This window comes from Enhydra lutris, unplaced genomic scaffold, assembly GCF_002288905.1.
Source record: "Enhydra lutris kenyoni isolate GAN:26980312 unplaced genomic scaffold, ASM228890v2 scaffoldscaffold3, whole genome shotgun sequence".
NCBI classification, from domain to species: domain Eukaryota; kingdom Metazoa; phylum Chordata; class Mammalia; order Carnivora; family Mustelidae; genus Enhydra; species Enhydra lutris.
In genome coordinates, this window is record NW_019154087.1 from 84,957,287 (window position 1) to 84,970,684 (window position 13,398).

Consider the following 13,398-nt stretch of genomic DNA (forward strand, 5'->3'; position numbering starts at 1 on the left):
CACCCCCGCCCCAGCCCCGCAGACACGAGGAAGCGGCTGTCAGCAGGGCTGTCAGATTGCCCTCAGCCCAGAGCTTGCCCATTCTAGCCCAGGAGCTGTCCACCCCATCCTCACGAGTCCTCCGAGGGGGATTATTTCTCAGTCCTGGGGTGCCTGTTGAACCCTGATAGACCCAACAGGGCTGTCCAGTCCCATGCTATGAACCACATCCAAACGATGCTAAGCCAACCCCACAGACTGGGGGAGCTGGGGGGCAAGACCTGCCCCAGGGTGTTCTGAACATTCTAGCCATGGCAGCCCCTAGGACTCAAGCTGGGAGGATGAGTAGCTGAAATCTCGGAGCCCCTCTTCCAGTTGTTGAAGTCACTGTCTAGGAGAAATCAGGCACCCACAGTAAGAGCTCAGAAACCCCTGATGACTTTAGGTTAGCTTACCCAGCTCTCCCCTTGGCCCGTTTCTGGAACATCTCTCCCATCTAAAATCCTTTGTCACCAACATCTTCCCCATCGGCACCAGCCAGTAGGTGAGAGACTGGCCTCTTGGTGCGGCCACAGCGTAAGGGTTTGCAGGATGGGAACGGTGCCCCCTAGGGTTGTGCAGGGAATAAGCAGCCGATCCTATCTGGTGGCCCCACCCAGAGGAGAGCCGGCCTCCCTGTTTCAGCCACTGGGTGGCTCAGGAAACAGGCCGCAGACGCCCTCCTCCTTTCTCCCTCCAGCTCCCACTACCCTTGGCCTGGGCCAAGGAAGAGCCTGTCCTGGTTGGGCCCACGGGGCCAGTGGGAGTGGCTGGAGCACAGACAGCAGCCTCTTCCCACGTGGCGGCTGTCTCTCTGCAGCTCCAGGCCAGGACAGAGCAGTGCCATGCAGTATGGGACTTTCCTCCCCAGGGTGACCACGAAGCCACAGCCTCCCAGCTCCCCATCTCTCCCCACACACACACCCCTGAGGGTCTGACTCACCCCTCTTCCTTATAGAACTTGCACAGGGTCAGTTCCTCTTGCCCTTTGTGGCAGGAAACAGGGGGTGTGAAGAGTCACGGCCAAGCCAGGGGAGGAGGCAGCGGGAGGCTAGCAGCCCGCAGCACAGTACCCACTCTCCTGAGGGACACAGGGCTGGCTTAACGAGCTGCCCGAGAACCACAGTGTTGTTGTCGGAAATGTGACCGAGGGGAGCTGGGAGGCTCCAAGGGCACTCCAAGTTCCACTGGGAGAAGCCCTCTGAGCGAGGGGAGGGCAAAGTCTGCAGGAGGGAGGCAAGCTCTCCCTCAGGGTACAGGGGATTTCTTTCCACCAACTTGCCCTGATCTCGTGATGAGAGTTTCAATTCCCTCCTGGCCACCAAGGTTTCTTCCTGCCCTACTCGGTGGGGAAGGCCCCCTCGTCCCCATGCCTGTCACACACCGGTTCACCCATGAGCCCTTTTCCTGGCTTGTACCCGCACACATGTACAAGCATACACACGTGAACACACTTTCCCAGGATCATACCACAGCTCTTCATCATCCGGCCAGGCTTTCTGGGCGTGAAGACCACACCAGGCCAGTGCCTCCCTGCCTCCCCTCCCAGCGGAAGACCCCACCGCATGCAGTCACCCACCTGTCCCCCAGCAGCATTCTCCCCCCAGGAGAGGCTCTCCCAGGGCCCAGCACCTCTCTCCCTAATTAGAGCGTGCAGCCAGCGACCAGATCGGACCTGCGGGAACCTGAAGGGGCCCTTTCCTCACCGGAACCCCATCTTGTGCCCCATCCTCCCATCTGTGCACTGGGGATAAAAATAGTCTGCCCTGGTGAGGATTAAGTGTATGAATATGCATGGAGTTGCTGGCACATAGGAAGCACTATATAGATGTGTTATTACTATTATTATTACCTGCATTAGTATTATTATTGTCTTGTTTCTTTGGATTAAAACATTTTTGTTTTCCTTGAAAACATCTTTGAAGAGCTAACAGCCCCTGGGAGGGGGAAGGATGATAAGTGGAGTAACAGCCCTTCAAGGGACCTGCTGTCTTCCTTGTTGAAAAGGCTCACGGGTGCAGACAGAGGCCCTGAGCACTACCTTCCCCCCTCCCTGGAGGGGATGTTGGTAGACGTAGCCAAAAAGAAAAAATAATACAGGATGCCCCGTTAAATCTGAATTTCAGATAAACAAGGGAGAAATTTTTAAGTATGCTTCATGCAATATGGGCGACAGACTTACAAATTATTTGTTGTTTTATCTCAAACTCAAGCTAAGCCGGGCATCCTGGATTGTAGCCGGCCGTCAGGCGCAGAGGGTGCCTGAGGCCCAGGGTTTGGGAAACCAGAGCGTGGGAATATGCTTGTGACCACTTCCCTCGGCTTCTCCCCAGTGCCCGGGGCTGCACCCTCCTTGCCCTGCTGCTGGGCCTGTCCACACTTGCCCCAGAAGAGGCACCTCCCCCAACACCGCTGTGCTCTCTCCCCTTGAGGAGCACCTGGGCACAACGGGGACTTCTCCCGCATACTCTGCTCCCACAGCACCCAGGTGCTCAGGAGTAGGGAGAAGCCCAGTGGTAGGCTCCGCTCCTCAGCCGCTGCGCCAGCTGGGGTTCTAGGGAGGAGCCTGCAGGAAGGCCAAGGTCACTTGGGCCAGCCTCGGCCTCAGCCCCAGCAGCCAGGGTGACCAGGTGTGAAGGAAAGAAACAGTAAGACTTCAGTCGTGCGGTCAGGAGAGCCTGCGGGAAAAGAGAGGTAGGTGGAGGAAGAGGCGAGCCCACCCGACAGGGCACTTCGTTTCTACATGGGAGTGAGGTGGCAGAGTTAGACCCAATAAGGGGCTCTGGGGAAGGAGACCAAAGGAAGGCCTTGACCCAGTCCAGCTTGATGCCTGTTGTTCCCTGCAGAGCAGCCTCTTCCCAGACACTCTGCTAGCATCCAGCGGGGACCCAGAAGGCGCCTCCAGGCACCCTGACACCCTCAGTCCAAGGACCAAGTCCTCACTTGCTGTCTCCACTTCCCCAGAGCCGGCCTCCTTGTCGAGTCCCGCCAGCATTCAGTCCATGGTTCTCCCTCACTACCTTCCTCTGGTCTGTCTGTCCTTCTAGGCTCTTGGAAAATGGACAAATTCCTGAACCGCTTCCACCTGAGCGAACCTGAAGCAAGCACCCAATTCATGACCCAAAATTACCAGGACTCGCCCAATTACCAGGCCCCCGGAGCCGGAAGCAGTGAGCTAAAGGACAAACCCACGTAGAGATAACTGCCTGCCAGACGTCAGGCTTCACGCCGCAGGTGTGTGTGTCCACGGTGTCCACCAGCGATGGTCCGGGTACAGCACCCCCTCTGGGTATGGAACCCCTGCTGGGTACGGAACCCCTTCTCTTCCAAATAAAAAAAAATCATCCAGGGCTTACTGGTTGGATGTGTTCTTTCCCAACCAGTCATCTTTCCAAAACTAGGAAGAAGAAATCCATCTTTGCCCAGCACTGGGACCTGGAGCTTTCCCATAAATGCAAGGGTGTGTATGGGGGTGGTGGGGGAGCAGTGCTGAGAGAGATGGATAGGCAGAAGGTAGGGGGTTCCTAGACCTCAACTGTCACTGAGGCACTGTGGCCTTGTCCTGTCTACAGTCCACTCCCTCAGTTGGGAAATCAAGGTAGGAAGGAGAGTTGGGCTGGTTGGGTTATTGCCACAGTGCCTTCCAACTGTGACATTCAGCAGCATTCATTCAACAAATATTGTGGGCCCCCAGTACGTGCCTGACCTTCCGTTAGGTGCTGGGGATACATGTGTGAATAGGGCCAGACAAAACCTAGGGCTCGCTTCACAGAGCTTACAGTCCAGGATGGGAGGGAAAGGTTCATCAGGTGACCACAGGCCAATGACAACAAGCGTGGTGTGTGCTGTGAGGGTGTGGGGGTCCTGCTCTGTGGTGGAGGGGCACAGTAGAGGCCCAAGCGAGGTCTCTCTGAGGAAATGCTGTCTAACTTCAGGGCTGAAAAGCATGGTAGAGGTTAACCGTGAGCTGGGATGGGGGTTGGAGCCAAAGCCAAAAAGAGAGAACACCACCTCCCAGCCCCTGGGCCTGGCAGCTTCCAGGCCAATAGCGTGGCCTCCTGGACAGATGGGCAGAGACCATAACCCTCCAGACCTTGCAGCCATGCTGAAATTTTGGATCATACCCTGAAAGCAATGGGAAACCATTGAATAATAGATAAAGGGGAAGAAGGGATACAATCTGATTTACACTTTGAGAAACTATGAAGAAACTCCTCGATGTCTGTGAAGCAAGGATTTTTGGCGCCGAAATCCCCTGGACATCCTCTGAAGGCCGCTTGGCTTTCCCACCCAAGGCCCCCTTGGAGGTACCTCTTTGGCTGCGGTCTCCTTCACGCATGAAACTCTGGTCCCCTGACACCGTCACCCCCAACTCCAGTAGCACCCGCACCCCCTCCTCAGCACCCCCACCTCAGTTTCCCTCCCAGAGTTAATAACCCCCCTCTCCTTGGCCAGAATACGGTAGTGTTGGTGACTCATGTGTGCAGAGTGTCTTGAGATCCCCAGATGAAAGAACAGGCTGCAGCTGGGCACAAGGTTATTACCTTCTCAGAGCCATGCCCCCCTACTAGCTGGAAGGCACAGGCGCCCTGAGCCAGCCAGCCCTCAGCCCAGCTGAGCCTATCTTCACTGGTTGGAAGGTCTCAGTGGTGGGGATCTGAAGAACACAGCAAGATGGGTGACTGAGTCTGTGAAGGGAATTGGACCGTGCTCCCCCGCGCCCCCCAACACTGACAGACTTAGCTCCCCACCTGGGTGGTGGACCCTAAGGTCTCGCTCTGTGGAAGGGCCTTCGATGCCCGCCTAGGCCTTGGGAACTCCCCACTGTCTCCTACCCCACCAGGCAAGCTTGTCAGCAGGGCGATAAAAGCAGCAAAAGGAAGTGTCCGTTTGCAGGGTCAGGGAAGACAGTCTCAGAAGGGACATTCTGGGTGTGTGTGAACCTCACATCCCTGGGCCCTTCTCCCTGCAACCCCCGTCCCACCAGGCCCGGAGTGTAATTGGCAGCTCCGGTTGGTGCCCAAGGCTGGGATAAATAGCAGGTCAGCTTACTAGAGCAGCCCCAAATCGAGACACATCCTCCCCTCTTCTGCTTTTAATTCCTTGTGGCTAGCATGTTTATTTTGGGTGAGGAAAAAAATCGGATGTTTATCCTTCGAGGAAATTATCGGCTTGCTTTCCTTCCTCCCCCCACCCCATCCCCTTTTCTTTTCTCTCGGTGTTTTGGGCTTTGAGTTCAGCTGCAGGAGAGACCCCCACCCTCCCATCCCCAAGATGTGAAAAAAGAATAAAGCTGGCCCCAGGCTCAAGGCTGAAGCCAGCCCTGCCAGACGGTTCCTCAAAGCCACAGAGAAGGAGGTCCAGTGCCAAGAAAGGGAAACATGAGGGCCAGGGACACCTTGGGAAACCCGCCCTTGACTCTGCTCTCTGCCCACACAAGACCCTAGGTCTGTTGCCTCTTTTCCTTTCAGGGCCTCCTCCAGGAAGAAACCAAATGAGCACATAGATTGCTTCGAGATCTCTAACGAAGCAGCTAAGAAAGATGTAGGGAGCCTGTTGCAGGGATAGGAGAACGGACATTATCATATCATCACGATCAGATAGTGTTTGCTGAGCCTTTTCTGTAGGCCAGGCCCTGTACCAGACGCCTAACTGGTGTTACCTTACAGACCACACCCCTGCCCCGCTTCCCAGCCCCCACGAACATTCGGTCCATCCACCATCACAGTGAGCCCGTAACCGTCGGTGCTGCCTGTCTCATTCTATAGACGAGGAAATGGACATTTCCCCAGTAGTTAAGGAACCTCCTCCTTGTTTCGTGGTAACCATTCATGGTGGCATCTGCTGGTACCTCGAGCCTGCCGCTCTCAGTACTCAGGGAGACACGGCGCTCTCGTTTTACTCTCCGCGCTCCACAAAATAAAGGCCAGAACTTCTATCTGTTCAGAAGCCAGGTGGGCCGAGAAGGAAGGCTGGAAGTCCCAGAAGAATTTAAGGTGAGGCTCACCCACCATCTGCCCTTCCCCCAGCTTCAGCTATTCTAGACCCAAGTATGGTCTGTGGGGGAGGGCCAGCTCCTGGACCTTCACGGCAGCAGCCCAGCCCGGCCCCCCGGCTCCACCTGCCCCAGGCAGCTACCCCAACAGTTTACCACCCTCAGCCCATAGAATCACCCTTCTCCCCCAGAAGCTCCCCTGTGTGACAACTGTTCTCGGGGAAGGGAGAGAGGTGGAAAAGGAGGGAGAGAAAGCCATATGGGAAAGCTGCCTGATGCCCGTGACAGTGACCGTGGTGGTGGTGGTGGTGGGTCCAGGTCACAGCTAAGCAGCCATGGGCTAGAAAGCGAGCCTGGTAGATGCCTTAAATGGTACAGCTTAAAAAGCACAACTTTTCTTACTGAGCAGACCCAAATTCACATAGACTTTCTACCATTGATAGCCCTGTGACCTCAGGCAACTTCCTCAACTGTTCTGGACCTATGTTTCAACTGGAAAAAAAAAAAAAAAAAAAAAGACAAACAAAACCAGTATAATGAGAAAAGCATGGAAATAAGTGCCTTCCTTAAAGATCTGTTGCACCAGTTAGATGAGAGAGCAGCCGAGGCACCCAGGCCCCAGGCTTGGCATACAGGCTGTTCAGGGAACGCGTGTTTTCCTCTCCTTCTCTGCCTCCACCTCACCTGCTCTGCTCCCCACCTGGGCTGGAGCACGCAGTGTGGCTTCCAGGAGTGGGAAAGAGCTACACTACCCCCTCAGATGAGAGTCCTTCTGGGGAGACCCATCAGAGTCTCAGCAGCCCCAGGGTGGGGGGGGGGGGGGGGGGGGGAAGGGCTGTAGGCCAAGGGATCCTCAGGCCCCAGCCCGGCATCCCCCTCCCAAGCTCAGCAAAACATTGGGAGGCTTGGATCAGGGAAGAGAGCCCAGTTCCTTAGCAACTAACAAGCATTTCTCTGTAAAGACAAAGACCCTTCACTCAGATTGCTCCTTCCCCCCACCCCAGCCCCCGCCTCTCCAGGTGTCTGGTGCACTTCTCAGGAGCAGGGCTAGAATCTGACCCCCCCACCCATAGCCCCTGAGATATAGGGGCCTGTTGCCCCACCCTCCTGGCCATCCTGATATTACCTGTAATTATCTCGCAGCACCTTTCATCCTGGTGCTAATTAACTTCCCCATTCCCCATTCCCCTGCCACCCCACAGAGCTGCTGGGGGACACGTGAGGCACACACACATACACACACACACACACACACACACACACACACGCCTGCATGCACACACATACACAGATGCTCATGTTTCTCCCCTCTGAGACCCTCGCTCCATTTTCGAGACCAGGAAACTAAGGTTATAGAGGGGAGCTGATTCCTTGAGGGTTCCCATCTGGTCTCCTTGGGGCTTGGAAGGAGAAACCGGAGCTGAATAGTCTGGCTCAGGGAGAGGGCAGGACAAGGTCCCTCTGAGCATCCTGGGAAGAGGGACCAGGAAAGAGAAAAGCCTTTGGAAAAGACTGAGGAGAACTGTGCCAGGACAGAGGTTTGGCTCCAAATGCCACTTTGGTTCCCACCAAATGCTGGCCGTCCTGCTTCATACAAGAGGACATTTCAAAGGGAAAAAAGGAAATAGTTCCATAAAAAAGGAAAGGAAGAGAAAGAGGCAGAAAGGGAAGGAAATAGAGAAGAAAGGCATGGCCATCTGGTCTGACGTAGCTAGAAGGATAGCTGGCCCGGAGGGGAGGCCCGATTTTAGTACCATTCGCTGCTGTGTAAGCCTGGACAAGTCGGCTGCCTTCTCTGAGCCTCTCTAAAATAGCTCAGGTCCAGTGTTCTGTGAGGCCCCCTTCAGCTGAATATTCTGCAACTCTATGTGTTTGTTTCAGGGAATGGTAGAGGAAGCCACCACCACAGTCCCTTTGGCTGGGCAGGAGTGGGAGTAAACAAGAAAAAGCCACCAGCACAGTGTAGAACCTTGGGATTGAGAATCAAAAGAGCCAAGTATATTTGGCTGCAGAAAACCCTACCAGGAGGGCCAAACTAAAAAGAGGTTTGCCGACGGGGGAGCTGAAGACCTTGGGGTTTCAGAAGAACCTGTTCCCAGAAGCAACAACCAGCAACAGAGCTCATCATCCCCAGATTCAGGCTGGAGGAAACCCATTCAGGGAGCCTAGTGGAGGGAGAGTGGAGGACCACACGGGCCCCATGTCTGCACCCAGGGATGGAGGGTAGAAATGTACCTGTGGAGCCTCCCGACATGCCTGGAATGACGGCAGGACTCAGAAGCACCCCCCTTGACCCCTCATGAGCTGGGGTCTCCCCACTGGCGAAAGTCACGTGGACGGAGAGAGGACAGTTCAAAGGGAAGGGGCTGAGCTTTTCAGAAAGGCAGGCTGAGGGGGCTTCCTCCAGGGCCTGGACAGACAGGCAGGCATGAGCAGCACCCCCAAAGGAGTCCAGACACCCTCTACCCATACCCACACCCACACCCCTAAACATTCACCCTCTCACATGCTCACAACCCTCACTACTCACTTTCACTCACCCACACACGCTCACACACTCACAGTCACATATGTATTCCTAATACTTACCGTCACTCGCAGACACTCACATATTCACATGCTTGCACGCTCATTCACACATACACACAAACTGGCCCGAAGTCCACAAGGAAGCTATACATACACTTTGAGTCATCACAAAGCAGCACAGCCTTCACGGACATGCTGAAGCCAGCACATTCAGCCGGCCTCCAGCACGGATGGAGGCTCTGTGGTATGCAAAGAATGGGAGAAACTACAAAAGAAACCTAGCAGGTCCCTGCTCTCCAGAATGTGTCCCTCAAGAGTAGTGCGATTGGGAGACCTAAGGCTCTCAGCAGACAGGGGAGATGGGGCAGCCTCTGGAGGGGCAGGGGGGCTTGAGGAGAGAGGCCTGGCAGGGTCCTGAAGTAAAACATAAAGGTGTACGTGAGGACAAACCGGCCGGTCCCCAGCCAGCATCCCCCAGACACACACACACACACACACAAACACACACCTATTCTAACCTGTTCACTAACAGTTCTAACAGTTCACTAACCTGCCCTCAGAGCCTGGTCCACAGACAGACCTTGTATCATTTGCCTCCAAGGACACGGGTCACCCTTGTGCAGAGCTCTGCTGTCTTCCTCCCCACCCGCCCCTGAGAACCAGGCCAGCCCACCCATCCGTATACAAACATGCATGCGCACACTTCCACACACCTCTACACACCCTGCACACGCACACTGTAAATACAGCAGCCCACACAAAATCACATGGTGTACGCACTCGTTAGACACGACAGGGTTTCAACTCTGCCAGGCTCTGTCTAGACATCCATGCAAGCTGTGTGTACATGTGTTGTGTAGCCCGGGGGGGCTGTGAACATACGATTTGTATGTCCATGCCATCTCCATATATGCATGCCCACTCTCTTCACAACCTACATACACACCGGCCCACCGGTGACACAGACACACCATACTTTGGCATAGAGTTAGGACCAGACAGGGCCGAATCCCAGATCTCACTTTGCAGTCTTCTGATGTAGCAAATGGATTTAAAGCAATAGCTCTTGGGGGGGGGGGTGCACGCGTGCACGCGCACACGCATGGGCACACAAGCATGTTTAGGAGTGTTGGAGAGGGGTAAGAGGGAGGTTCTGGCAGAAGAGGGGAACCAGGCCTTCCCCTGAAGTCCAGAAGGAAGGCACCCAGACACACACCCATCCTCCCTGCGGCCCTACCTCTGGGCCCTTGCCTGCTGCCAGGCCAAGGAAAGGAGAAGCTAAAAGTGGCCAGTCTGAATTGCTAAATTGGTCCTCAGCAGAGAAGGGGAAACGCGTCAGTTCCCTGGGGAAGTGGCCGAGCCCAGGGTGGCCACAGGCCCCTGGGCTTCTACTCCAATGGAAAAAAAAGTTGCTCAAATAGATCTGACGCTTTGTTTTCGAACCTAAAATACCCTGTGGTGGCTGCCGGAAGTGTGACCGCGGGAGGGAAGTGGGGTAAGGAGGGAGGGTTCGTTCGAGTTTCCATTGCAGCAACTTTTTCTTTCGTTTGGGGTCTAGAAGAAGCTCTCTCGCCAATCTGAGAGATGGTTTCTGCAAGAGGGGAGTGCAGCTCTGAGATTCAGGGCTGGGGTACCCACAGCCACAGTCACCCTTGGCCCGCTGCCATCCCTTCCCTCAAGGCTTCTGAACCAGCTGCGTCCTCCAGAGCTGTCAGAATTTTATCTCGGCCACCTGGTGGCAGGCGGCAAAGCTGACCCAGGGAAGAGTGGCTGATACCAGGGACAAGGGGCCAAGTCGTCCAGAGACCTGGCCTTCCTTAGTGGACTTTGATGTAATTTTTTAAAATTTATTTAAATAATCTCTATACCCAACACGGGGCTCAAACTCACAACTCTGAGATCAAGAGTTGCGTGCTCCTCGCACTGAGCCAGCCAGGGTGTCCTGCTGTAATTTGTTTGAAACCAAGATCGAACTCTCCACAGAATTTTTCAGGGAGCACATAATAAATTAGTTGGACCGTACAGCACAGACCGACATATTCCGATTCTCGATTTTGATGTCAGCTGCACTAAAGCAAGCCCCAAAATGCAAAGAAGGGGAAGAATGACTACCTAAAACCAGATCCCTACATGCACGCCCCATCAATCACCCCTTCTCCTTCTTTTTCCCCCAAATCCCCACCTCCTATAGATTTACGTCTTGCCCGCCCCCACCCTGAACACTCACTTGGCCTTGAGTCTCCCCTCAGCAAGGACTTCCAAGTTCACGTCCCTGCCGCATTCCCCATGCCTGACACACTGTAGGCGCACAAGACGCCACTGTCCCATGTCAACAACAACTGGGCAGAGGGGCTGGAGCCGTCAAGCAGTTCTGTTGCCTTGTGGGGACTCATTCATTCAAAGGAAGGGGGCCTGCTGGACAACAGACTCTGGGGATAGGTGGCGAGAGAGTGGGCCGGGGGTGCGGGGCGGGGAGGGACAACACCAAGAGTAAACAATACAAAATCAGTTCCTGCCCTTCTGGAACCTTTGGGAGGTGGGAGGAGACATTTGTCAAAGGATTACACAAATAAATGTAAAAAGGTAGTGGGGATGGTGGCAATCTGGAGTTAGTGTCTGATCATCACCTGGAAGGGGTGTATCCCAGGAAAGGAGGCTTTCCTGAGTGAGTGGGGGCTGAACTGGGGGACCCAACCTTCCTCAAAGAACTGGGGGACCCAACCTTCCTCAAAGAAAATGCAACATGGTGTGAGAGGTACGAAGAAACAGGATGGCATTGGCGCCTTTGGGAACGCAGAGGCCAGGGGCTGGTTCCTGGGCCCTGGGTACTGGATACCTAGGATTCGAACTGGTGGCCATGAGGCCCAGCGTCTCTACTTGCGGCAGTGGTGGGGGGGGATCGCCTGTGAACCCAGGCAGCAGTTCACAGGCAGCCGCGCGCCCTCCGTCCCTGGGTGATATTTACCGCCCTTTAATGACGGCAGGGTAATCACCTTAATGAAAAACTCCCTCGGGGCTCAGGGCAGCCAGACTGCGATGAGGAAACCGGGAGGCATTTCGGAGCCGCTGGTGACTCACGCTGAGTATGCCACAAGCAGGCCTGCCATTGGGCGCCAAGGACTCCCGGGTCCCCTTCCCCTGCTCCGCCCGCCACTCCAGGGCCGCCTCTGGGCTCAACCTGGGCCTGGGCTGGCTCTCGTGGGCCAGGCCACCAGCACACCGGATGGGCCTTGGCCAGGCCGGAGGCTGAGACTTCTTTCTCTGCCCCTTGTGGATGCCCAGTGTCCCCTCTTCCTTCATGATCTCAGCTCCTGAGCTGCCTGGGATTGGGAGGGGGACACCCCACAATGTGCTCAAGGCACCCCGGAAGATTCTGGGCTCCTCTCCTGGGCTTTGTATCCACTCTCCTAGCCAGTTTCACTGCCAGTGCCTCAGTTTCCCGGACTGAGTAGCAGCAGCTCCAGATTCTCCACACCACCCCCCACCCTGCCCCCGGGTGGCTGGAGTATTAATTACAGTTTGTTCCTCACTTTGAAGATGAAAAATGCCAAGGATCATTACCACTCAATTAACGGGGCTATTACCACTTGAGTTTATGTATGATTAATCCTACCCTGCCCCCAGCCTGGGACCCATGTTGCCTTGGACTCCCCAGGCTCCTTCTTCCTCCTGGTTTCACACCTGGGGTTAGCCCCCTTTCCTATTGCTGCTAATACCATCACGAATGGGGCCTGAAAGAGTGTCTGGCACATTCATTCTTCAACAAATATGTATGGAGCACCCCCATAAGCCCGCTTCTCGCTGGCTATATGGCAGTGAGGGTCACAGAACTTTCTGGAGCTTACATTCTAGTAGATGCCGAATGTCTCATGGGATCTAGCAGATTCCGGCTCAGTACTGTCTCCCTTCTCTCCCTCCGGGGTTCCTCACTCACCTACACAAGAAACCATAATCAGACCTAGGCTAGGCACTCTGAGAAGTTCTGGAAGGATAATGCTAATGGGTTCTAGTTCCACAGATGAAAAATATAAAGTTGAATGAAAATGGGGGGGGATCATAGCTCTTGGCACAGAATCCCCCTCCCCTTTTCTCCCCTCCTGTTCTCTCCCCCCCTGTCCGCTCCCCTCCTCACTATGGGTCTCAGCACCCCCGCACCCCCACCCCACATCAGGCCTTCCCCTCTTCCTGGACAAATCTCTCCTGCCAGGCCACAGAGGTCCTTCTGCCTCTGAACCCCCTGTCTGTGCTCCTTTGAGACACTTAGCATGTCTTGTGCATGATGGCTTCTACCAGCCTCCTTCCTCATTCCCTAGAAGCCGCTATGCTCCCTGAAAAACAGCAGGAGCCCAGGCTCAAGTTTGCTTCCCTCCAAAAACAGTACACAGGAAGGGCTTCCTAGATGTTTGCCTCATTGAAGCAAGAGAGCTAAGTCCCAGACCTAGGAGTTCCCCTGACAAAATGGAATTTTGCTGGACAAGAGGTACTCTGTCCTGGGCGGGGGTGGGAGGGGGTTCAGGTGGGAAGGTTTGAGTGGATCAGGCTGTTCCTCAAATAGACCAGGTTTCAGAATCACCAAGGTGGGCCCCTGAATTGGGTCGATGAGCTTGTATGGCGCCCCCACTGGGGCAGGCCTGGGACCAGTGCTAGGGAGACAGAGGAGTAAGATTTGGTGGGTCCCTGCCCTCTGGGAACTTAGATACCATCTCTTGTCTTCCGGTAACTTTCTGAGTGATCTTGGTGCAAATAATTCTGAACAGCCCAAATAATGCTATAGTGGCAGAGAGAGAGAGAGAGAAATCACGTCCCTTATCCTTTGCCCATCGGCCCCAAGCCCTGTCAGGGAAACTCACGCCATC

At 55.0% G+C, this 13,398-nt stretch overlaps 1 protein-coding gene across 1 annotated transcript in view; it reads left to right on the forward strand.

The window, feature by feature from the left end:
• LOC111156991 (phosphatidylethanolamine binding protein 4) overlaps positions 1-3,255 on the forward strand; it is a 208,142-nt gene extending 204,887 nt beyond the window's left edge. Inside the window, exon 7 of the mRNA XM_022518188.1 lies at positions 3,066-3,255. Coding sequence (XP_022373896.1) covers positions 3,066-3,214 — 149 coding nt within the window. The 3' untranslated portion in view covers positions 3,215-3,255. The remainder of the gene's footprint in view (positions 1-3,065) is intronic.
• The last annotated feature ends 10,143 nt before the right edge of the window (positions 3,256-13,398 follow it).